This window comes from Eurypyga helias, unplaced genomic scaffold, assembly GCF_000690775.1.
Source record: "Eurypyga helias isolate BGI_N326 unplaced genomic scaffold, ASM69077v1 scaffold23319, whole genome shotgun sequence".
NCBI lineage: Eukaryota > Metazoa > Chordata > Aves > Eurypygiformes > Eurypygidae > Eurypyga > Eurypyga helias.
In genome coordinates, this window is record NW_010270611.1 from 318 (window position 1) to 24,844 (window position 24,527).

Sequence of the window (24,527 nt, forward strand, 5' to 3'; positions counted from 1 at the left end):
TTAGGAAATTTTGTCCTCTTTGAGAATCTTCCAGTAGAAAATCTTCTAACAAAATGAATAATGTTTAATGACCTGCAGTAATAGGGTTTTCTGGTATAGAATTGATGGTTTAATTTTTCTCTGTAGTTAATGGTCAATTTATTTTAATTATTTCCCATGATTTCTTTCGTTTATGTTTTAGTTTTGTATAAAGCTGTGCATACGTAACTTCATTTAAAAAGCCCAAACAACCACTTAATTTTCATTGCAGCGACAGTACAATATGAAGCTCCTTTGTATGAGGGAGAGGGATTGTGTTTTGCTTTGTAGCAAAGAAAAGCTGCTACTAATGACAAGTCTACACGTGAAATAATTATCTGGCGTGATTCTGTAACGAATGGTACAGGACCATAGCTCCACACTTCTTTACAAAAGCCAGTTCAGCTCACCCAGTGCTTCATCTTTTCAGAGCCTCTCACTGTCTGAACAGATGTTCTGGTTCAAATCAAGTGTCCGTCTTGCTCAGCGCCACGTCTGCAGCCGCCTGGGCTACAGCAGGGGAAGAGTGAAAATGCAGCAACCGTAATGCTTTCCTGGGCCTTAATTGTTTTCAGTGCAGGGCCTGTTGCGGTTTGCTTTGTCAGTTAACCCCGATGAGCCTTCCCCTCGCTCCTCCTGGTTTTGTAGACCTCGGTAGTATCCTTGAAGGCTTTCATACCTTTGATCATCCTTACTCTCATTTTCTCCTAGTTCGGTTGTCTCTCGTGTGAAGGGGAGATAACAACAGCACCTAGTTGCCAAGATGTGGGTGAACTGGTGATTTACGTAGTGGCACAGCAATGCCTTTTCCTTTATTTTTCACTTCCTTTCCAGATCTTTTTGAAGACATAAGAGGCAATGGTTCTTTTTTGAAGTACATAATGCTTTTAGGAGTTTGAAGTGCATTATTATCTAGTAATCTGTGTTGCAATCAGATTTATTCATGAACACACGTTCCATGTTAGGGCTGTTGCCCTATCTTTTCTCCCCCTCCCAAGTTTAAAATTATCTTATAAATTTCAAACTAATTCTTAAACTTTATTTTATAGGTTTGCAAAGGTACAGATCAGTGTGTCAGCACCTATTATACCATTCCGAGAGACAATAACAAGACCTCCAAAAGTGGATATGGTAAATGAAGAAATAGGAAAACAGCAGAAAGTTGCTGTCATACACCAAACAAAGGAGGACCAAAGTAAAATTCCTGAAGGAATTCAGGTCGATTCAGATGGGCTTGTTACAATATCTACACCAAATAAACAAGCTACTCTCAGCGTAAGAGCAGTGCCACTTCCTGAGGAGGTAACTCGACTTCTTGAAGAAAACAGTGACTTAATTCGAACTATGGAGCAACTCAACACATCTCTGAATGAAGATAAAAAAACCCACGAGATAAATCAGAAGACTCTTGATAGGATCAAGGAGTTCAAACAAAAGTTGGAGCAAAATCTGCAGGGAAGAAAGTGGAGAAATGCTGTTGATCAGATCTGGTCATTTGGACCACGGAAGTGTGGGCCTAATATTTTGTTATATAATTTTGAGGGCTATAACAGGTCTGTGTGGCAGTGCCTTGGGAACGCTGTGAAAGAAGTAAGTAGATACAGAGACTTTGACAACAGCATAGTGAGTGGGTTTCAGCTGGCTACACTTTCCGGTCCCATGTGTGAAGAACCCCTCATGGGTGTTTGCTTTACAGTGGAAAAATGGGAAATGAAGGCTGGAGAGATGCTGTCAACTAGTAGCCAGGACTCAGGGGAACGTGATGCCTCAGAAGATAAACAAGGGGAGGATACTGCTCCAACAAGCAGTTGCACCGATGAAGAAGTTTGCAGTGTGAACGAACACCAGGACAGCAGTCAGAGTCTTCCAAAATCACCCGAGAGAATTAGTAAACACAAGGGAGAGGTTTTACTTGCAGATTGCTATGGTCCCTTCTCTGGACAACTCATTGCCACCATGAAGGAAGCTTGTCGTTACGCTTTGCAAGCAAAACCACAGAGGCTTATGGCAGCAATGTACACGTGTGAAATCATGGCTACTGCAGAAGTTCTAGGTAAGACAGGCAAAATAAACCTTTGTCAAGAATTTGTTTTCTGAGTTCCAAGGTGGGGTTTTATAAAGTAGACTGAATTAGAAAGTATCGCTTCTTTAAAAGTTTTGTCAGAAGTTTTATAGTTCTCCAGTAGATTTGTAGATCTGTAGTATTTATACTGTTGTGTATGAAAACTTACCATTCTTCTTGCTTGTCTAAAACATTCACATCGATAACAGCGTGGCACTTTTTGGGGATTGCAAGAAACAAAATGTTGCCATTTAACATAATTTTTGTAATATCAGCTTCAGTAAACATGAATATCAATATCATGCCTCATAATTAAAGCATTAGTTCCATGAAGAGGTGAGGAAACCTATGCTGTTTGTGAAATACAGGTTGCAGATTCTTAGTTAAAGCCGTTTCAAGATGTTTCAGGTTAATACAATAATGAATATAGAAGTCAGGAAAAAGACAGAATCTTAAATTATTGCTACAGTCCAGTTGGGACGTGATTTTTTTTTTTTTTTCTTTCAGTACTATCTGTATCCTTCTGTATCTGTATCCAACCCTACTTAGTTTCTGGCTGAGATTAAACCATGACAGTATGCAAGTTGCTCACTTGGCAAACCCAGCGCATACCTAATTTGTGTCACTTGTATTACCTTGCCACTTACACCTACTTAAACTTGTTTTTATGACCTACTTACAACACCTCTTAACTTACCCTGACATTTTTTCTTGGAGTTTTCCATGGGAGTTGCTTGCACGCTGAATCTGATCCAACGCACCAAGGTTTTCTTTGAAACTAACTTCCGTTGCATTTAAGCTATCGGCAAATTTACTTCGACTATACTACTGCTGACAGAACTTGGGAGTATACCCCACATACCATAATTAAAGATTTGGTTATTTGTTGTAAAAAGCTCAGCTGTTGTGGACAAAGCGTAATGATAGCAGCTATATCAAACAGCTTGGTCCGAAGAGCAAAATTTACAGTTGTTATTTAGTGAAAATAAATGCCTTTGAGTGAGCAGTTGTTTCGCACAGGTGCACGATCCTGCCCTTTTCTGGAGGTGCTCGTTAGTAGGCCTGCTAAAAGGTGTCCTGTGGTAAGCATATTAACACGTTACCTTCAACTTACTGTGACATGGAACTTCTGCATTTTTAAACCATGTCAATTGTTTTTTAACATGCTAAGAACGCCTATCAAGATGAGACTTTGTAGTGTTACACATTGCTCTTCCCGGAGCACATCAGCACAATGCTTCTGAATCTCTCTGTCAAGCTGTAAGCCAGACACCAGTTTTCAAGCCAGAAAAACACTGTATAAATTGCTGGTTTCAAAAATGCCCACTACCAAAAAAGCATGTTTGTTTGTAGTGACGTAATTAACATGCATTGGCTCATCAGTTGTGCCATAAAACCAAATGGAAACATGGCTTTCTAATGCATGTATATATATTTATTCATTTTTAATGAGTGTAATTTAGGACTCAGACATGCAAGCAAATTAGTCCAGTTTAATGAATGAGAGTTGTGTGGTAATAGCCATGGACATGCACTTAGTTCATTACAAATACATGGGTTTAATTTTTATTATGGAGGTTGAAGCTATAATAAATTGCATCCTCATTAGAGGAAGTGAAGAGTATGCATGCTATCCAGTAAGATTTTCAGGTGTGAAATGGCTTCTGTAACTTTATCTCTTCAGTTGGTTTTCCATATATTGATACCCAGTTGAGTTTGTGAGACCCCACCTGGAGTGCTGCATCCAACTATAGAGCCCTCAACATCAGAAGGATATAGACTGGTTGGAGTGAGTCCAGAGGAGGCAACGGAGATGCTCAGAGGGCTGGAGCCCCTCTGCTATGGGGACAGGCTGAGAGAGTTGGGCTTGTTCAGCCTGGAGAAGAGAAGGCTCCGGGGAGACCTTATAGCACCTTCCAGTGCCTGAAGGGTCTACAGGGAAGCTGGGGAGGACTTTTTACAAGGGCCTGTAGTGACAGGACAAGGGGTAACCGGGTTAAATTGACAGTGGGGAGGTTTGGATTGGACATCAGGCAGACGTTCTTCCTGGAGAGGGTGGTGAGGCACTGCGAGAGGTTGCCCAGGGAAGCTGTGGGTGCCCCATCCCTGTAAGTGTCCAAGGCCAGGCTGGATGAGGCTTGGAGCAACCTGGTCAGGTGGAAGGTGTCCCTGCCCATGGCAGGGGGTTAGAGCTAGATGATCCTTAAGGTCCCTTCCAACCCAAACCATTCTATGATTCTCTATTATCTGCTTGTTTTGAAGATGTTAGGTTCTGAGGAAGCTGGTTGGGAATGGACTTTACCAGACTCTGTTGTATCTTTTGGTTTGGATTTTGATAGCAATTCTTATGTCTTTGTTTTTTAAAAAATAAGGTTATTAACATTTTAGGTCACAGCATTTGAGGGGGCAATTCACATCAATTCGTGGTATTCTCTCTGGCTCAGCTGTGTAAGGGAAAACAAGCAGAATCCAAACCAGAAGGGCAGCTCCTCCTTCGTTGTTCTGTAAGCTGATGGTGGTCCTGTTGTCCTATTTAGTGTTTTCCCATGACATACTGAAGTATCCTTCAGTTAGGTGGTGAACAGGGCTTAAATAGTTTAAGGAGCTGGACTTGATGCATCTTTAACGTGAGTCTGTTATGCACAGATCTGTTCTGTGAAGCTGGTTTTGAAGTAGTATCATATTTCCAAAAGAAATGCTTAACTATTTTCAGTATGAAGATCTTAAAGTATTTCTTGGTGATTGATGCTGCTAAGTCCATTCAACTAATTACTGTGGAGGTGGAAGCAGTGTTTCTTCAGTATCCTGCAGCCAGCCCGCGGTGTGAAAAGTACAGTTCAGCTGGCGAACTTGTGATCATCACGTCTTTGGTGGCATTAATGGAGACAATACGCCAGGCTGCTTCGGTGAAATGCATGTAGCTAGAAACCATCCAGTGAGCTATAAATCGTCTTCTGACTTTTATGTTTTGAAAGAATAATTTGCAGTGAATTAAGGCCATAAAAGATGTGCATCTAAAGTGCTTTGTGATAAATGTTACCTTACTTATCCCATTAGTATGTGTGCAAAGTTTTGGAAGTCCTTCGTAAAACAATTATTAAAATAAATATTTTGAATTATAACATTAATAGCCTATGAAGTGCTTTTGAACTTACTTGCTTTAACAAATGGCTTTAATATATATGGTGTGGTCCGTACGCAGTATAGGTACAGTGACCGTGGTGTGATGGTCTTCTGAAATGTGCATTTTAAAGTAGTTACTGAATTGCGAGCTGTGCTATGACCCTCTCAGAGGTGAGAATTTTCTGGAATCACTGAAATTTCCATAAGCTCGAAATTGCTTGGTTATGTTAAGAAAGGCTGTACATGCATGGCAAACTCAGTGACTTGTCTTCAGAACGCCTTAGTCTTTTTGTGCTGTAAAATACAGAATCTTAAGTATTTCCTCATGAGCAGTAAGCAGCCTATTGTGCATAGTAAAGGTGAAGTTCAGTCAGAGGAACGGTGAGGAGGTCCTGGCAAGGGCGGCGTGAGCGGATAAAATTATCAGTGATGGTAGAAAGAACACTTCAACCCACATTTTATTAGAGAACGATGAACCCTGAAATGATTGGTGCTGAACTGATGCTCCATTACCTGCATCTGACAGGAAGATTTAACTGTACTAGCTGTGTGCTTGTGCTGAATTCCCTGAACAAGGACCAGAGTCTGTATTTAAAAAAATAAAGGCAAACCTACGCCAGCATTTCCTGTGGTATCCCACAACAGGCTTACAGTAGATATGCAAATCAGCATGTGTGACTCTAGTTTTTAATGGTATCTTTCTGTCAAATCAAAAGAGGTGGCATGGATTATGGACTAATCTACATTTCTAAATATTTCTCTAAGAGTCCATTTTGCCCAGCTGTTTAAAAGACAGCAGTGCACATTCATGTTTCTTCAGTGCAATAACAAATATTATTTCAGTGCAATTAACAAATAAAATATTTCAACCTCTTAGAAATTGCTATAAACTTGTTCTTTGGGGCCAGGTATTTTTAAAGTTAATTTGTACATCTAGTATTCATTAGCTATTCACACTGGTAAATGAAGGCATTCCTAAAACATTTTTTCAGTGCCTAGTATTTCTTGTGTGTTTATTATCTCAATCAGCACAAATATATTTGCTAGATTTTGTCTGTAGAATACTTAGCCCATTAGTTTGCTGAAACATTTTTAAAAAAATTAATGCCTACTGTTAAGTTGAACATGGGAATTTTCACAGCTATTTTGTGATATATGTGCTGCATTTCATTTGATTGAACAATAATTTGGGAAAGAAAAATAAAAATTATCCATGACTAACTGAAGGCTGAATTAATTAAAAACCTAATTGAAGACATTCAACATAATAAATATGTAGTATTTCAGATAAACATGTTTTCTGTGATTAGAACAGCACTGCAGTGTCTGGGACAAGTACCATATAGGGATATGGTGATCCAAACAAACTTGTAAAGGTAGCTAAGATACGATTCCTGAAACACAGGAGTAGTTCTTAGTAGTGTTTCTCACATATTTGGTTGTAAGAAATAAAAGTTAGGCACATAAACTGGCAAGTTGCCTTTTAAATAATAGCCATACGATTGTATAAAACGCTGCTACTGCAAGTATTCTATAGATCCATGCAGTAGTCATAATTCTTTAAATGTTACTCATGGTTCTGCACATTTTTCTGGCAGAATATGTTGTTTGTTTGAATTTAATGGGTCCACTTAATTGATCCACTTATGGGGAATTTTAGCCAAAGAAATGATGTATTTTACTTAGTGCTGAAGTTTCCTAAGTAAATATTTATGTATTTCTCTTCATGACGCATAATACAAATATATTGGTGAGCTCATCAAAATTCTGTCTTTGCAGGTCGTGTGTATGCTGTCTTGTCCAAAAGAGAAGGCAGAGTGTTACAAGAGGAGATGAAAGAGGGGACGGACGTGTTTATTATTAAGGCAGTCCTGCCAGTAGCAGAAAGCTTTGGTTTTGCTGATGAAATCAGGAAGAGGACGAGTGGCCTGGCCAGTCCACAGCTGGTGTTCAGCCACTGGGAGGTAAAAATATCTGTTCACTCCATCTGTTTTGGCGATCTATTTCCTGTAGATGTGGCAGACGGGACTAATAAGCAGAAAAGGTTAAGCTTTGGTCAAGATATTTGATTAATTCCTTTTTGAAATGAAGAAGGGAAAAAAGTAGCTTTGTATTAGTCTGATTGCTTTTATAGATATGCTGTCCAGAAATGTATTTATATTTTGTTTAGATGGGATGGTTTTTTTATTTCCATAGAAAATAAGTCCTTTCCAAATGAAACTGGTTCTTCATAAATTTGTTTTCCTGAATTTTATGTGCCTTTTTAATGAGTTCTCTAATAAACTTGTTTGGAAAAAAACCAAACCCACAAAAAACCCACGTACCACTAATAGAAAATGTAACAACAAATCTAATGCATATTAAACCTTTTAGGGGTTAGCAGACACCTAGGTTTTTTGGGGGGTTTTTTGTCATTATATATCCCAAGCCAACATATATTTTCATACTTAAAGACAATGGCAATAGATTTCCTTCTTTGAGAATCAAGTCGGGCTATAGGAAGTGGAAGTATCCTCAAAATCATTCTGTTTGGTGATCTTTGTCACTTAAAGAAATCCAGAGATGGAAGTGAAGGTGTAAAAGAAATACACAAGTGGGAAAGCTGATAAGGAGTGTCATCAGCTGAGAGTGCACTGTATTTTGTTCCTGTGGTGTGGATAGCAGATCTTCAGGGAAAAATATAAAAAGCTGTAAATCAGAGTTCCTTGGTCCAGGCGAACAAACCAGCACTGTAGGGCTCCTCGGAAAACTCCACTGAAGGAGCTTAAAATGGGTTCAAGGGCAAAAGTCAGTGGGTGTAAGCTTTTCGCATTAGATTTTTTAAATAACTAAAGTCTAGGTTTTTCAGTTTGTTTGGGTTTTTTTAGTCAGGTGTTCCTTTATTTGGTGTTAGGACCATAGAAACTTTTGTAAATAGATCGCAAATCCGTTTTCTTGTTTGTTTTTGTTTCATCTTCTGATTTATTTTGTGACCTCAAATGTCAAGTCTCTGAGCACAAACAACTAGAGATTTTTGAGGTCAGTAATACTCCCCGCAGTTGCCAGCTATGGGCTGTTTACCACTGTTTCTCTCCAAAATATGTGCTGGTTTTTCACGTGGTGTGGATTCTTCCTCATTTCCTGTAGCTAAATTATCCTAATAGGTAGTATCTGTAAATACTTCACTAGCAGTATTTCTTTGTTAGTGATTTGTAACTGCCTCAGGAATTTTATGTGGATGCTAACGGAAAAGGAGGATCTCTGCAAACCAGCCACGTGCTATCAAAAGAGTTGGAAATCCTTGAAACAGTGCACTTGGAAAAGTACATTATGTCTTCCTGAGCACTGCCTGCTACCTTGCTGGTGTTAGAAGATGCAGTGGACCAGAGCCTTATCTCTCCTCCCTCAGTACTGATTTATTTAATCTTCTCGTAACTAAGTCTTACTTCACAGAGAACCACGAGAGGGAAAAACATAGCTGCGCTGAATGGAAAGGGAAAAGAAGGCAATCCTCCTTAGACAGTGTGTGCACAGAGCAATAGATAAAGCAACAGCCTTCTGAGTATGGTCTTGTCAGTTTGGGATGTTCTCATCTAAAGTGCAGCTGGTGAGGTTTTGTGGCTTAACTGGTCTTTTGTCTGAACGGCCTCTGATATCAGTGCCCTAAAGGAATATCGGTCAGAAGCACATTAATTCCAGTTAACCATTTTTTTGTGCCAGTTTCTTTAGGATTTGTAGCTACTGTTCTCCAGTAGTAAGCAAAAACGGGAAGCCCTTGCCTCTCTGACCTTCCCTTCTATCCCCAAACCTCGGTGTATACGCTCACTCTGTCAGATGTTATGAATTTCACATAAGAAAATGTTCACACATAATTACAGATACGCATAAGAGAGGGAGATTTGGACAACTGGCAACGTTTTCTAAATTGACCCTCAGGAGAGATTGTAATTACAGCTAGTGTGTTAAAATGTAGTAGGAAAAATGATTGTGTAGGCCAGTCACCTTTCCACTTGGGATTTTTTTGTCACATTGAAAGTCATTCTCACCTATTTTTGTGACAAAATAAGCCTTTTACTAAGCTACTAGCAATTTGGCTCTCTGCAGCCATGGCAGAGGGAATGCATGCTACTCTCACATCATCATCAGAATTGCTAAATAAATACAATTTTCAGAATCTTTAGTGCTGGTATGACAGAGAAGCCAGAAAAAACAGTTTTGTGTCTCAGATCACATGAGTAATTTGTAGAGCTTTTCTCTGTTTCTTTTTCTCTCTGTATCCTGCTAAAACCAAAACAAAACCCCCAAATAAATAATCTCTCTCAGGTTTTATCAGGTATTAGGCATGACTGACGTTGCTAAATTACTGATGAATTATAATGGTATATGTATATACATGATAAACGCCAGCATTTTATTTGAATCCCAGTTTAATCCAGTTTAATGTAGCACAGTGTAAGATAATACGATGTCAACTCAGTCTGTGTAACCATACACTATTTTTTCCTTAGTGCTAAAAATGGAAGGGGAGTGCAGTAGCTACTTGGTTTTGGTTTGCATTTCCTATGTTACCGAGTGTGTGGTTGCTGCTTTAACTGCATGTTATCCAAACCCTCCCATGACACTCTGAATTAATTCTGTGTTTCTGGTGTTTTCTCAGGGTGCTCAGCTCATTACTTGAGTACCTGGGTCATATATTTCACTGCACAGATTCTGCTAACGTGGTGTTATCCCCATTTTACAGTGAAATAGACACTTTTTGGTATTATTAAACTTTTAAGCACTCAATCTCATGGAAATCACATGCATAAAGTATGTTTGAAGAAATGAGGTTTGAACTGATTTTTTGGTTATTCTTATATTTCATTAATATGATTTGTAGACTATAAACACAGGAAGGTCAGTGATAGGGCCTACATTTAAATGAAGCCATTTTGGTCTCTGTGGAAATGAAATTACCATTTTTTTTCTCAGTTAATGAATGTATTTCGTATAGTTCAGCCCCAGGGGATGGAGCAATACACGTATTGAGGTCTATCTTGTCAGATACTCCTTTTTTATTCATTTCTTCTGCGTGCTTATACAGTTTATACCTGCCTGTAGAGGACAACACCAAATAACCATTAGTGGGAGCTTTCAGTTTGGTCCCAGCTTAAACAAATTAATTTTAAAAGTAATTAAGTATTTTCCTTTATGATATCCCTCGGCAGATGTTAAGTGCATTGGGTTCACTTCATATTTTCTTAGATTTCAGTATAAGCTTTCATCTGAATTCTTAGTTTAAAATACATAACTTTGAAATAATTATGAACTCCGTGTATTTTTCTAATCCTTGAATTAATAATACACCTTCAGTTAGTGTGTGTTTTTGCCTGAGCCTGTTGCCTTTGTTCTCTCTTGTTTCTTTGCAGTTACATCTTTTGCTCAGTCGTGTCGTTTTATCTTAATCATCAGGTTCTTTGAGCAAGAAGATATTGTGATTGCACAATGCATAGAATAACGGAGCTCTAATCCCATTTGGGAAATCTGTGTTACAGTAAAAAAAGAATGTGTGTGGCTCTACTCAGATACTGATTGAATTCTCAGAAGGAGGGAAATTGTCATCTACTAGTCCTAGAGTCGTGAAGTTAGAGCATTCCTGTTAACTCGCATCTTCTAAATAATGATTGCCTGTTAAACACGTATTTATTCGGGGGGAGGGGGCATGGGTGAACTGTAAACACATGGGTCATCTGAATTCTTTCCTATTCTGAATTTTACTTCATTCCTTTCGAATCGTGAGTCATGTTACAACTCAGAAGATGAGGGCTTAATGTTGCTGGATGATCTCCTTGGGCCTGCATTAAACAGGGTGCCGTCTAAGGTAATGAGAGACTCTAAGAACCTGTGAATCCGCGCTAAGTTGAACTGTAACTTTACATACATCATTGTGCCAATGACAGTTTGAGCATTTAAATGAGTTCTAGGAGTAACCTGGGACCTTTCAAATATGAAAAGCTCATTGTAGTGGCCAGGACATGTGAAGCTAATTAAAGTAGTAAATAAAAGCGGTAGTGGTGTGGCTTTAATTCTCCCTCTCAATACATGTTTCTTAAGTAGGAGGACAAAATGCAACAGTAGAGCCACACGTCTCCTTTTTAATTTCCAGTTCCCAAACTCCTGTTTGTAGCTACTGACTGAAGTCAAGGCTAAAGCTGAGCTGTCACTGGCTGAGACACAAACAAGGGTGAGGCTCTTGAGCCAAAATAAACCTGTATGAGTTTATTTAATAACTAAATCTGTAAATGTTTATTATTACAATATTTATTGCAAGAGGAATTCCCATATCTGACTTCAGGCATTTTAAGGCCTCTGCCATCTCCTTTCGGTATTGTGAATGGCATGTCTGAATTATGAAATACTTTTGGGTGCTCGTTTTACTTGTAGGGAATCTATACTCCTATTACGTCTCTGTAGGTTTGACTGCAAGTTATTCTGTATCCCCTTAAACCTCCTGTTTCTGGGGAAAAAAAAAAAAAAAAGAAAATATAAGAATCTGATACTTATTTTGATTTTGAGGGGTTTTTTTTTAAAGCTTTTGCAAGATGGCTATCAAAACTAAATATGTGAACATTTCTGTTGGGTTTACAACTTGCATCTCTCTTGCTTGCACTCTCTTTTTTTAATTTGTGCTAAACCTTGTAATTTACAACTGAGAGTTGTTGAAAGAAAATACTTCTAAGCAATACAGAGAAATAAAATTGGGAGGTTTTTTCAAAGTCAGTTATGAAGAGACAAATCTGTTTTCAAGCTTTCTTTTAAATGCCTGTATTAAAGTAGATAGAATAATCATGAGAAGATTATTGTGTTTATTTGTTCGATACATCAGTTGATCTGTAGTGATGCAGTGTGGCAGCATTCTATGAAGCCAAGATTTGATTACAAGATAGTCAAACATGGTAAAAAGGAAGGCTGAAAATTAGGTTTTTTTGGGTTTTTTTCTTTCAGGATGTGGTATAGAGATTATTTATAAAATAGGCAAGCTGGTACACAAAGTACAATGTGAAAATTTGTTTTTTAACAAAATAACTGTGACTTATTTTTATTTTGAGAACATTTATGTGTAGGTGCTTCTGTAAAATTCTTTAGCATATTGTAGATACTTCTCCTCCCACCCTCTGCTGCTTAATCCTCATCCCCAGCATGATGTTTTGTGGAAGTGTTTCAGGTGCTCAGCACTTTGCACAGTCATTCAATATTCCCTATAATCCAAGGGGAATGCCCCACAATTCCAGGGGAAATGGTTAGTGAGCTGCTACACCACTTGGTCTATGACACCCACAGGTCTATGAGACCAGATGGATACCACCCAAGGGTACCGAGGGAGCTGGTGGAAGTGCTCAGTGAGCCACTTTCCATCATCTATCAGCAGTTCTGGCTAACCAGGGAGGTCCCAGTTGACTGGAATTTAGCAAATGTCACACCCATCTAAAAGAAGGGCTAGAAGAAGCATCAGGAGAACTACTGGCCTGTCAGTCTGACCTTGTTTCTGGAGAAGGTTATGGAGCAAATGGTCTTGAGTGCCATCACATGGCACGTACAGCACGACCAGGCAAGCAGGCCCAGCCAGCATGGGTTTATGAAAGGCAAGTCCTGCTTCAGTAACCTGATCTTCTTCTTTGACAAGGTGACCCGCTGAGTGGACAAGGGAAAGGCTTGTGGGTGTTGTCTACGTTGACTAAGTAAAGCCTTTGACACCGTTTCCTACAGCATTCTCCTGGAGAAACTGGCTGCTCATGGCTTGGGTGGGCACACTCTTCATTGAGTAAAAAGCTGGCTGGATGGCCAGGCCCAAAGAATGGGGGGGCATGGAGTTAAATCCAGTCGGCAGCCGGTCGCCAGTGGTGTTTGTCCCCTAGGGCTCAGTGCGGGGTCCAGTTCTCTTAATGTCTTTATCAATGACCTGGATGAGGGGATCGAGGGCACCCTCAGTCAGTTTGCAGATGACACCAAGTTGGATGGGACTGTTGATCTGCCTGAGGGCAGGATGGCTCTGCAGAGGCGTCTGGACAGGCTGGATCGATGGGCCAGGGGCACTGTATGAGGGTCAGCAAGGCCAAGTGCCAGGTCTGCCCTTGGGTACAACAACCCCCTGCAACGCTACAAGCTGGGGACAAGTGGCTGGAAAGCTGCCCAGCGGAAAAGGACCTGGGGGTGTTGGTCAACAGCGGCTGAATATGAGCCAGCAGTGTGCCCAGGTGGGCAAGAAGGCCAACAGCATCCTGACCTGCATCAGGAACAGTGTGGCCAATAGGATGCTGGGCACTGGTGAGGCAGCACCTCAAATCCTGGGGTCAGTTTGGGCCCCTCACTGCAGGAAAGACACTGAGGGGCTGGAGCATGTCCAGAGAAGGGAACGGAGCTGGGGAAGGGTCTGGAGCACAATTCCTGTGAGGAGCAGCTGAGGGAGCTGGGCGGGTTCAACCTAGAGAAGAGGAGGCTCAGGTGAGACCTGATCAATCCCTACAACTCCCTGCAAGGAGGGTGCAGAGAGGGTCGGGTCGGTCTCTTCTCCCAGGTGACAGGAAAAGTGGAAAGGTTTAGACTGGATGTTAGGAAGAATTTCTTCTCTGAACGGGTTGTCAGGCATTGGAACGGGCTGCCCAGGGGGCTGGTGGAGTCACCATCCCAGGGGGGATTTGAGAGCCATGTGGACGAGGTGCTCAGGGACCTGGTTTAGTGGTGGTATGAGCAGTGTTGGGTTAACGGTTGGACTTGATGATCTTAAAGGTCTTTTCCAACCTAAATAGTTCTGTGATTCTGCTCCTAAGCAGGAAGGGAGGTGATACCTGCTTTCCACTGTGATGGAGTGGGTGCAGCAAAATGGAGAAGCTGAATCTCCAGGGAGAATATTCTCTTCCTTTCTGAATAGGAAGCATTTGGGGCCTGTAAATGCTTACAGAGGAATAAGATACCTGTTATGAAATGGGTTTTCACTGAATAAAACCAGTGAGACCCCATCGTTGGCTAAAAATCACCAAGAAAAGACACACATTTATAGAATCTTTTCTTAAGATTTTAAGTTGTGGATTCCTTCAAGAACAGACTGAAGATCCCAGCTGCTTTGAAAGTAGAATGGCAAAATTAGTAGTAAGTTTTTACTTATTCTTCAGTTGTATAGTGCTGAGTGAAAGTATTTCAACACTCTAGTACAGAAATCACTTTAAAAATGATATTCAAACTGCTGTACAGAACAGGTTATGGCAGCTCCTAGTCATACGCAAGCATCATGCCGTTTTACCTGGAGTTGATGGAAGGCAACTGTTGATGTGGAGATTGATTTTGAAGTCGTCAAGTGTCATCTTGCAACACTGCTCTAGGATCTGTATTTTCTTTCACATGGAAACAAGGAATGACTTGGAAAATTGCCTGTCCATGCAGGCACTAGCATGGTATGTGCTAGGCAGTAGCATGCTGCCACACTGCCAGCACAGCTTTCCTGACTGTTAAATGGGATTAAATGCAGGAGTTAGCCAGTCACTTGGTTGCCTCTGCGTTACAGTGTGTGTGATACTCCAGGAAGGGCTTACTTCCTGAGGCAATGGGTCTTTCTGGATCTGAGGTCCCAGGGGGAGTGCAGTCAAGACACTATCTCTAGCCTCTATCAACTTCTGAGATTGCCATCTCCTCCCCGCCCCTGTTCCACATCCCAGGAATGTACAAAGCACTGTTTAGAGCCCACCCCAGTCCAGCTGACCTCAGTCTTGGTGGGTACCCTGCCTGGTGTTCCGGAAGCACACTGCCAGTGTCCAATTGGCCTTACACCATTTGGTTATGCTCAGGGCAGAAGCTCTTTCACAGCATTACCCAGCATATTACCACAAACCCAGCAGATCACTGTTTTTCAAGGTCACATTTCACATAAACCTCTGCAAAATTCTGTCATTTTACCCAAATGGTAATTTCCGTTTGACAGGGCTGCCTCAGACATCTAAGACATGCATATCAGCCGTACCCTTTTAGTTGCACAGTCTGTGTCATTACTAAGTGATGGACACCATTTGAACTGTGAATGTTCTTGATGTATCTTTCTAGCATCAGTTTTTCTAAGGTAGAAGGGATTCTGATCCACTGAATCCTGTATCATCTTCGAAATTGTGCATAATAGTTCTTTTGAACATTACTTTTTTCAAAACAGTTTCTGGCGTGATGTTTTTCCTGGCATGCTCAGGGCTGCTGTGGTAGTGCCCAATCACAATGAATTTAGTGGTTCTTGGGATTTCATATTAGGCAGTTCACAAAGGCCATGATGTTGCTTGCTGGTCTTAAAGTCTTCATCGGACAGGGTGAGACTGCTCTTTCTGTTCATGGTCCAACTAAAGCATCTTCCACACTGATGATACTTGGCTCAAAAGAAATTTTTCTGTCCTCATCAGGCAGTAAGGACCAGTGGGGAAAATGCTACTGGGAACATGGCTGTGTTCCCAGATCTGCCTGACCTTTTGGATGAACTGGGCAGATCACTTCGGTTTGCTTTTGATGCTTCTCTCAACCTCGTTTTGCATAATTAGGCTGCCTGCGGCAGAGACTGTTTCGTACCATCATTTTGTGAAATGCAGTAGACAATGGGACCCAGATCACTGTTGGAGCCATCTGGGTGCCACTGAAATGCAAATAATAAATCATCCTCAAATTAAGGCTTAAAATTCCAAGTCCTCTTGAATTGGAAGTGATCTGTTCTAACTCAGATCCTACTGAAAAGTTGATTAGCTTACATAATCATTTGCAGAATTTAGTACACGTGGTATTGTCTTTCAGTATTAACATAGTACACTCACAATGTTTGTATGGTTTAATTATTATAGGTATCCAGATTGTCTCTGATAAAGATTCAGGCATTTATTGTTTGAATAATTAATGTGTAGGTTGTTAGGCTAAAAGAAAATGACAGGGGTTTTGCCTGGGCTGTTCTGCATGCTGTTACTAAACAAGTCTTATGAGACTTCATTGTTTGGGTGTGTTGGTTTGAATAGTTGTGCTGTTTAATGAAATATCTTGCCTTAGAATGATTTCTTTTTCTCAAGAATACACTTGCATTTACAGTATTTGAGGTAATCTATTCACTTCTTTTGAAATACCTAATCCCAGCTGACTTCATTATAAACATTGCTTTATTTATACCTAGATTGGGCTCATAGTTCTGCAGGGAGCTGTGGGACACATTCTTCAGCATGTATTTGACTGTTTTTTTCTTTTAAGTATAATGGAATTCTAGTGATTTGCTTATAGTCGTACTTTAAACAAATTATATCACCCAAAACTTCTATAAAGTCAATCTGTGAAGATATTCTTAAACAGTACTATTAGGAAATATTTACATCCAACTGTATCCTGGGCTGTATCCAGAGAAGTGTGGCCAGCAGGTCGCGGGAGGGGATTCTGCCCCTGTCCTCTGCTCTGGTGAGACCCCACCTGGAGTGCTGCATCCAGCTGTGGAGCCCCCAACATCAGAAGGATATAGACTGGTGGGAGCGAGTCCAGAGGAGACCATGAAGATGCTCCGAGGGCTGGAGCCCCTCTGCTATTGGGACAGGCTGAGAGAGTTGGGCTTGTTCAGCCTGGAGAAGAGAAGGCTCCGGGGAGACCTTATAGCACCTTCCAGTGCCTGAAGGGGCTACAAGGAAGCTGGGGGGGAATTTTACAAGGGCCTGTAGTGACAGGACGAGGGGTAATGGGTTTAAATTGAAAGTGGGGGGATTCAGATTGGGCATCAGGAAGAAATTCTTCATGGAGAGGGTGGGGAGGCACTGGGACAGGTTGCCCAGAGAAGCTGTGGATGCCCCATCCCTGGAAGTGTCCAAGGCCAGGCTGGATGAGGCTTGGAGCAACCTGGTCTAGTGGAAGGTGTCCCTGCCCATGGCAGGGGGGTTGGGACTGGATGGTCTTTAAGGTCCCTTCCAACCCAAACCATTCCGTGATTCTATGATTTCCATCACTTAAGAATTGCATTTGCAATAATAGATGAAGAATTATAACAGCTGCTGTGCACTGATTAATTTTACTGTAATTTTATATGGCTGCATTTGGAGAAAATACTGCTCTCCAATAAGAGTAAATGCTAGTACAGTGATCCACTACCCAAACCTTGATTTAGAATTAATTTTTTAAGAGAAATTGTTTTCAGAAGAGCCTTGAGGCACAGAAATACTCAGTTATGTTAACTCGCAAGCCTTAGCTGTCTCGCTGCTTTGTCATGCACACTTTGGAGGAGTAATCACGGGTTTCTTCTGGGCTGTTTGCAGTTAAAGCTGCTGTTGTCCCCATCAGATTTTTCTGATGTTGAATAATAAATAAGCATGGGCCAGTGGCTAGTTTATGCTGTTAGAAGGAAAAATTCCCAAGGCCTAGCAAAAGTTCCTGAAGAAAAGATCCGCCGAATTTTCTCTCTGTCAAATCACACGCAGTAAGGTGGTATTTTGCAACATACTTTACCATGGTGCTAACAATACCATCACGTCATTGTTTTACAGGGACCTTCTCGTAACGCTGGTTCCTCTTGATGCCTTTTGTCCATTACGCTTGGGGTATGAACAGTTTGGCTGTGACGATTTTCTGGTCACCCCTGCTCAGTGGTTCCCAGACACACATGGCACGCAGGCAGAATGAGAGAGGGGCATACTAAAGACCTGTGGGGAAGGTTAACGGAATCGCTGGAGTCACTTAAAGCCTTTTGGCTGTGAAAGGCATGTTATTTTGAATTTCCAGTTCCGTTTTGATTGAAGCTTTTGCTTCCGAGTGTAACTTCTTGAAAAAGCACCGTTAAGATGCTATCATTTCTGGTTTTAAAACGAATCTTAGGCTACATGTTTTAGTTTTATACTGAAAAATTAGTATGTGGAACTATCTAATTTTAAATTAATAGTGGTGTGCTGCAAAGATTAAACGTCTGTGGATGTCTTTTCTGCTTTGATCCTGTGGATCGTCCAGGATCCATAGTAAATGCCCTCTGTTAAATGGCTACATCATATTCCAGAAGGATTGGCCCATTTAGAATCTAATTAATCATTTAGGACTTTATCTAGACAAAAAACTCACCTTCTGTCACAGATTCCAGAGTCATCCCTGTGTGGTTCCCATGAATACAAACAATAGCTCAGGCGCTAAAAAGCTTCTCAGCTCTGATTCCAGGAAACCCAGACCCACCGCTCTGACAGCTGCTATTGTAAGCAAACTGATGACGATGCTTTTGGAGCGTTACACAGAAACGTTTCTTCCCTTTTGCTTGCTTGCACTACATGAACATGGGGAGTGATGGTGCCACCTGCTATATGCATTCGCTTTGACTCATTAACATGATGTGAGTGGGACAGTCTAGTCCGAGCCCTCACCTTCACTTACAGCACCAGAACTCTTTTTAAAAGAAAACTTCCTGCTTTTTTGGTATTGGTCTGTCAGTAACGCCTCTGTGTAGTTATAGTAGGGTTGTGTTAACTATTTGCTGACTTCTTAGAGGGGACGCACAGCTGATGCTCCAGGTTCCAGCTGACTTGGTAGGTCTGGCTTCCTCTTTCTCGTTACCTGCCGTGGTGCGGGACTGCAAATGGTGTGTCCTAATCAACCTCTCCTTTTGCACACGTCTGCACCATTCAGATAGGCGTGATCCCCTAACTGAATTTTTCAGGTGCCACCAAAACTTGCTGTAGGAGCAGGATGTAGTGCCTGAATTATTTAGCCGGGTCGAGAAGCAAAGCAGGCTCGGGAGGTGGCTTTTGAAACCAGTGCTGCTCTGCATCGTGTCGTAGAAGGTTCACTCAGGATCCTGTAGCCCTTGGCTACTAAAGAGAACATGCATGTGAGCCTCCTGTTATGCTGGCTTTCCTGAGAGCTAGAGATACCTGTTGAAGCATAAAGAGTTACGATCAGTGGCCGAAGCGTCCAGTGCAAAACTTCAGGTAATGTTCATTAACAAATCTTTCATAAATTATTGGAAGAGCCAGTCTGTCAAACCTGGGGCTTTCTTAAGCATCCATCACTACAGTATCTGAATATGTACAGGCAGATTGGATCCCTACGTTCAGTTTTGTACACTTTTGGACTCCTCTGCTGTATTCATTCTTCCAGAAGCACTGTTTTACTGCGTCTCTCTGGGCATAACTTCTGGGTGTTAGACTTCTTGCTAATGTACAAAAATCTTCATCAAAGGGGTAGTAACAGCCTTTTAAGGTACAATGGTTTGTACAATCTCCCTCCGCAGCACATCCACTGAGCATGAATCACCTTTTCTTATTCATGTGTTCCTGGACTTTGAAATTTTTTTGTTTGTTTAGCTCCTCAGGCAGATGATGAATGGGGAAGTCCCTGGTGGTTTTTCATCATGGAGATGTTCAGTATGAGCATCACTACAGCTTCATCAAGTCAACGTGCAATTTTTGCCCAAAAGTTGGAAAATTGGCAGTAGTCTCCACTGCCCCTTTGTTTCTAGTGCATAGAATAATGGTAAAACTCTCTTAGAGTTTGGACTGCTGTTTTTTTAAGGATGTAAACTGTCAGGGAATCACCTCTGAGTGTCTAAGCATTGGTTATAAGGCCCTGTACAAGACATCGGGATGGGTATGACTCAGGCAGACTCTTCTGTGGTTAGACAGTCCTTACTTTTATGTTAAAAATAAATGTAGAAACGTTTGGAAAGCCAAGTTTCATACCATTTGTTTACTGAGGTCAGATGGCCCTTTCAGCACAACTAATACTCCACTTAATTTACCAGGACTACGTATATACTTAACTGTAACAAAGTAGAACTATTTTTGTTGGTTTAGGGGCTTAACACGCTATTTTGCAGGATTGAACCTACAGTGTTACCTAATACAGAATAGCCATCTTCTGCCATAGTCATTTCCCAAACTCCTCATAAAGCGTTATTTGTTTGTGTTAGGTGTTATTTAAGATGAGGTATTAAATTAGGACTTCACCATTTTTGATGTTTCTGGGGAAAAATGCCTATCCTAGGCCATATTTTTTTTTAATTTCTGTTCTTGCTAGTTTGTATAACTTATGTACGCTTTAAGAAATTTTGCTTGGTTTGAAATATCATATGGCAATTAAAAGTATTTGTCAGAAGAAAAGGTTTATAACATCAGAAAAAGTTTATAACACTAAGCTAAAACTGGTATTTTAGGGAAGTCTGTTCCCTCTGAGTCCGTCATGAATGTTAGTGCTAATATATATTTTGGAAATGATTATTGATTGATGTCCTAAATTATTGTCATAAATATTATGATTCTTACAGTAACTCATACTTTTCTGCGCTACTTTTTCCATGAGGATTTTGTTTCAAAAATAGATACAGTATTATCTTTGGGGTTTTTTAGTAAAAATATATTACCTGTAACGGCACCTTGTGGGGACATCTTCAATCATTTAAGTGAAAATAAGTGTTTTTGAAATTTGCAACACAGCCTGAGTAACATAATATGGTCAGTTTTATCCCTTCTAATGCTTATGTTTAGCATTCTTGGAAGGTGGTCTTGTTATTTTTCACTAAGTTCCTTAATGTTCATTTACAACAGTAATTTTTACGGGTTTCTGGTTAATTGTCCACTAATGGGAAGGAAAATTAAATCTCGGGATTATAACCCTATACAATTTTGGTTGGTCACCCAGACATCAGTTCACTAGGGAGCATTTTCCAGATTTGATTACACATGCACGTTATGAGCTTGGGACTTGATGGTCACTCTTAATGGTTTAGGAATAATTTCTGGTGTCTGCAACAATTTAACATATGAATAGAACAGAGACGGATTCTTGGGAGCTTAGGAATGGGGGGTGGGGAGCGTTCCCTCCTTTTTCCTTAGGTCTTAAAACATTTCCTTGGAAAACTAAAACTTGTTAAAGTAACGTGAGCATCACTAACAGTAATGGAATAATTTGTTATCTTTGCCTAGCTAGTTCAGCATTAAGCCTAGAATTTGTGTGAAATCTAGGTAGCCCAAATGCAGGGATTCAATATCTCTTCAGGTTTTCTTGGGGAATTAAAACTGTTGTAGCTTTGTTGTGCAAGATGAAATGAGGAAAAGTTTTCAAAGACTTTGGAGATAACTGCATCTTTGGCATACTCTCTGTGGCAGTCTGGTAAGTGTGGGGTATATAGGATGACCTGGAGACAGAGTCATACCCAGTTATTCTCTGACCAGGTTAGATCTGAAATCTCTTCTAGAGAAGGGCCCCTGAGATACTAAGCTGCAAGAATAGCTCTACTAAATATGTTAGCACCAGAAACAATGATTTTTTAAACCATCTGTCCAACTCCTAGGGATTGAAGAACAGAGGGCACAAAAACCTTCAGTTCTTATAAATTCTAATAAAATCACAGTGAGCTAATACTCTAAATAAGGAATTCCTTCTTGAAAACTGAGAATTTTCTGAACGTTATTTGGCCCTGTTTGCTGACTGGCAATTAAATGGGCTTTTAAAAAAAAAAAACTTGTATGCAAATAAAAGCAACTGAATTTGAAAAGCTAATATGGGTTTCTTATGGCAAGGGTGTGTTAACTCTTGTGTTCTGCTTAAAAAGCTAATTGCAGGCTTTCCAGAAAATTCTCTTCTGCTCTACTTGCATATTTCTCTGCTTGAGCGATTGATTACCTGAAATGTACTGACAAACCTTTGTACTACTTCACTTTTTATTTTTTTCTTTTCATTTTATAGATCATTTCCAGTGACCCATTCTGGGTACCAACCACGGAGGAAGAGTATTTGCACTTTGGGGAAAAGGCAGACTCAGAGAACCAGGCCCGCAAGTACATGAATGCAGTAAGAAAGCGAAAGGGACTTTATGTAGAAGAAAAAATCGTGGAGCATGCTGAAAAGCAAAGAACTCTCAGTAGGAATAAGTAGCTGTGTCTGCTTCCTTTCGCTCCTGACTCAGCTAAGTGCGGGTGGGTTATTTTCTATGCAGCAGATTCAAAATTTCATCTGGACTTTGTTTTTTGACACCACTTTTGTTATATGCTGTAACGTCTGTGGCTTATGTTTTAATAAACCTAAGCCTTTCCAGCTTTTATACAGAGAAAATAGTTTATTTATTGAGATAAAATACAGGCATATTCATTGCATTTGGTCTCGATTTTTAAAACTTACTGCCCTGTTGAACTTTCTACCACAGGAGTAGGAACTCCTAATTTAATTTCTTTCTTTCTGATTTACCAGATACAATTACAGTTAGAACGGCTTAGCTGGTTTGTTGCAAATAAACTGTGCACTGAATTTAGCTCCTTCATGGTTTTCGTTCTGTTTTTTAAATTTATTTTTTAATTTTTCTAATGTATTTGTTACTCACCAGTACTTTCCATGGTTACCTACATGCAAATAGATGTCAGCCTATGAGAAGTTTGTAAATAATTTATTTCACTCTGTTCCTCATGTAAGCAGTCATCTAAATCAGTAAAATATCATCTTTAAATCAGGGGGCAAAAATAGCACGTGTGGAAGACTAAGCATTCGCCGCAAACCAAGCAAGATTTGTCTTTTTTCCCTCCTTAAAACACATCTTTTTAAAAAGTTCCTATGTTTATCCTAAGCTGGGAGCCGCTGTCTCTGAACCAGGCACGCAGCTACCTCTGCCAATCCTGTGTGAGTGTTTACAGGCTCTTGCAGAAAATCCTACCCATTCAGCCTGTTGTCTTGAACTGAGCGAAGGGAAACACTTGCAAAAATACACAAAACATCTTGCTGTTCGCTGGTGTCTGGGAGGCAGAAATCTCCAGAATGACTGAGACCAAGACTACCAGGAAAAAACTACTCACAGGGCTAAAGTTCTAGTTAAGAAAAATGGAAACCTTGGGTAGAAGAGAAATATGATACCTGAATTATCTTCTCATTTGGCTTGTTAGGTTTGTAAAAGGGAAGGACAAGAATTCTGGAAGGTTAAGGTTGAATAGATAGGTGTCCTTGAAGAGTTCCTGATACTTAGTTAAATGAATGGGAAGTAAGTTCCTAAACCTCATGCCAACTAACTTTCTGCTCCCTCTTGTCTTGGCTGGCTGCAGAGAATTCTGCTTCCGACAACCGTGCAATGGGTTGTCCTTCTCACAGTATATAACCAATTCTTTAAGTTGTGATTGCCTTGTGTTCCTTTAGCATCTACTTGGTCTTGGTGAGTAGATAATCTCTGTGTCTCAGTTAATGCAGCAGGCAGAATTTACCCGTATGTTTCGCGTCTTATGGGAAGGAAAACTGTCGCTTGTTTCTCACAAATAGAAGGATTTTGAATGCTTTGCTTTTATTTTAAACAGCAGCCTTCTCCAGCTTGTTTGCTTTCATTATGGCAATGTTTCCTTTTAAGATTTTATTTATGAATTATTCAAGCATGAAATATTTGCCTTCCTTAGAAGGTTGTTCCATAAATTGCTGTTGTTTTGCAAGGGGTGTCTGCCCAGCAGCCCTATTAGAGCTTGTACAAACATACTTCAGCAGCTTGGGCACTGCCAGCTGGGACAGCTGTGGAGACACAGTAACACGCTGCAGCCTGCAAACACCACTCCAGGCGTCAGTGTTCATGAAGAGATCTTGGGTAACACGGCTTCCCTGCTCGCTGCATGCAGGACAGAGTCAGGGATGCCGGGCCCGCTGTCACGAAGGTGCAGCGATGGACAGGTTGGTTGTTGTAACGCCTGCACAACTGTCATCTGCTCTACCCGAGCAAGCAGAAAGAGCATTAGCATGTATTTTAAAAGATATAACAATAGGATTCCTGTTTTCTCACGGCGTAGTTTCGGGTTGCATCTCAGAAAGATGATGATTAATACAGGATGGTGCTACACTGTTATGTGTAAAGAGCAAAAACTCCACTAACTAGCAGAAGAAAATCAAACCAACCTGCAAGAATTGCTAGCAGCAGTATTGGAGATGTGTTTTCTTTAGTAACAGCTACGAGTGGGAAGAGAATCCAATTGCTTACGTGCCACGAATCTCTAACCACCAATCTCTCTGGATTATTGAAAAAGTGACTTGATGTAGCTGGCTTTCCCCAGCTTTGTTATACACACATAACAATATGACATGATTTTGGAAAATCTCCGCAAAGCAGGATAAATAACTTGCTGATGGAGCAAGCCATGGGAAGATTTAATTGAGAGCTAGCCATTATATAGTTTCATTTTCCATTAGCAGCTTTATTGCTAAATATAATACATATTTAAAATAAGACTGTACAGCTTCTAAAGTATGTGATGTGTGTAAATGTTCAGTACACGTTTAACTACGCGCTCAGGTGATGCGATTTGGCTCCACTGGCGTGAGTAGAATGAAGGCTCCTTACGGCTGGAAATGTATAAAGACACCAGTCAGCTTCTACGAGGTCATATTTGTT

General features: G+C 40.5%; 1 protein-coding gene across 1 annotated transcript; it reads left to right on the forward strand.

The window, feature by feature from the left end:
• Positions 1-1,071: 1,071 nt before the first annotated feature.
• Positions 1,072-22,434, forward strand: LOC104514761 (elongation factor Tu GTP-binding domain-containing protein 1-like). The gene is made up of 3 exons (XM_010158524.1): positions 1,072-2,071; positions 6,983-7,167; positions 21,866-22,434. The coding sequence occupies exons 1-3, from the start codon at positions 1,147-1,149 to the stop codon at positions 22,052-22,054; spliced, it is 1,299 nt and encodes a 432-aa protein (XP_010156826.1). The 5' UTR covers positions 1,072-1,146; the 3' UTR covers positions 22,055-22,434.
• Positions 22,435-24,527: the final 2,093 nt, after the last annotated feature.

What these genes read in the sequence shown, in the direction of transcription:
- LOC104514761 (XM_010158524.1), top strand. Translation starts at nt 1,147, where the DNA reads ATGGTAAATGAAGAAATAGGAAAACAGCAGAAAGTTGCTGTCATACAC. An exon ending in GGCTACTGCAGAAGTTCTAG is followed by an intron (nt 2,072 to 6,982) that starts GTAAGACAGGCA and finishes CTGTCTTTGCAG; the next exon opens with GTCGTGTGTATGCTGTCTTG. An exon ending in TGGTGTTCAGCCACTGGGAG is followed by an intron (nt 7,168 to 21,865) that starts GTAAAAATATCT and finishes TTCATTTTATAG; the next exon opens with ATCATTTCCAGTGACCCATT.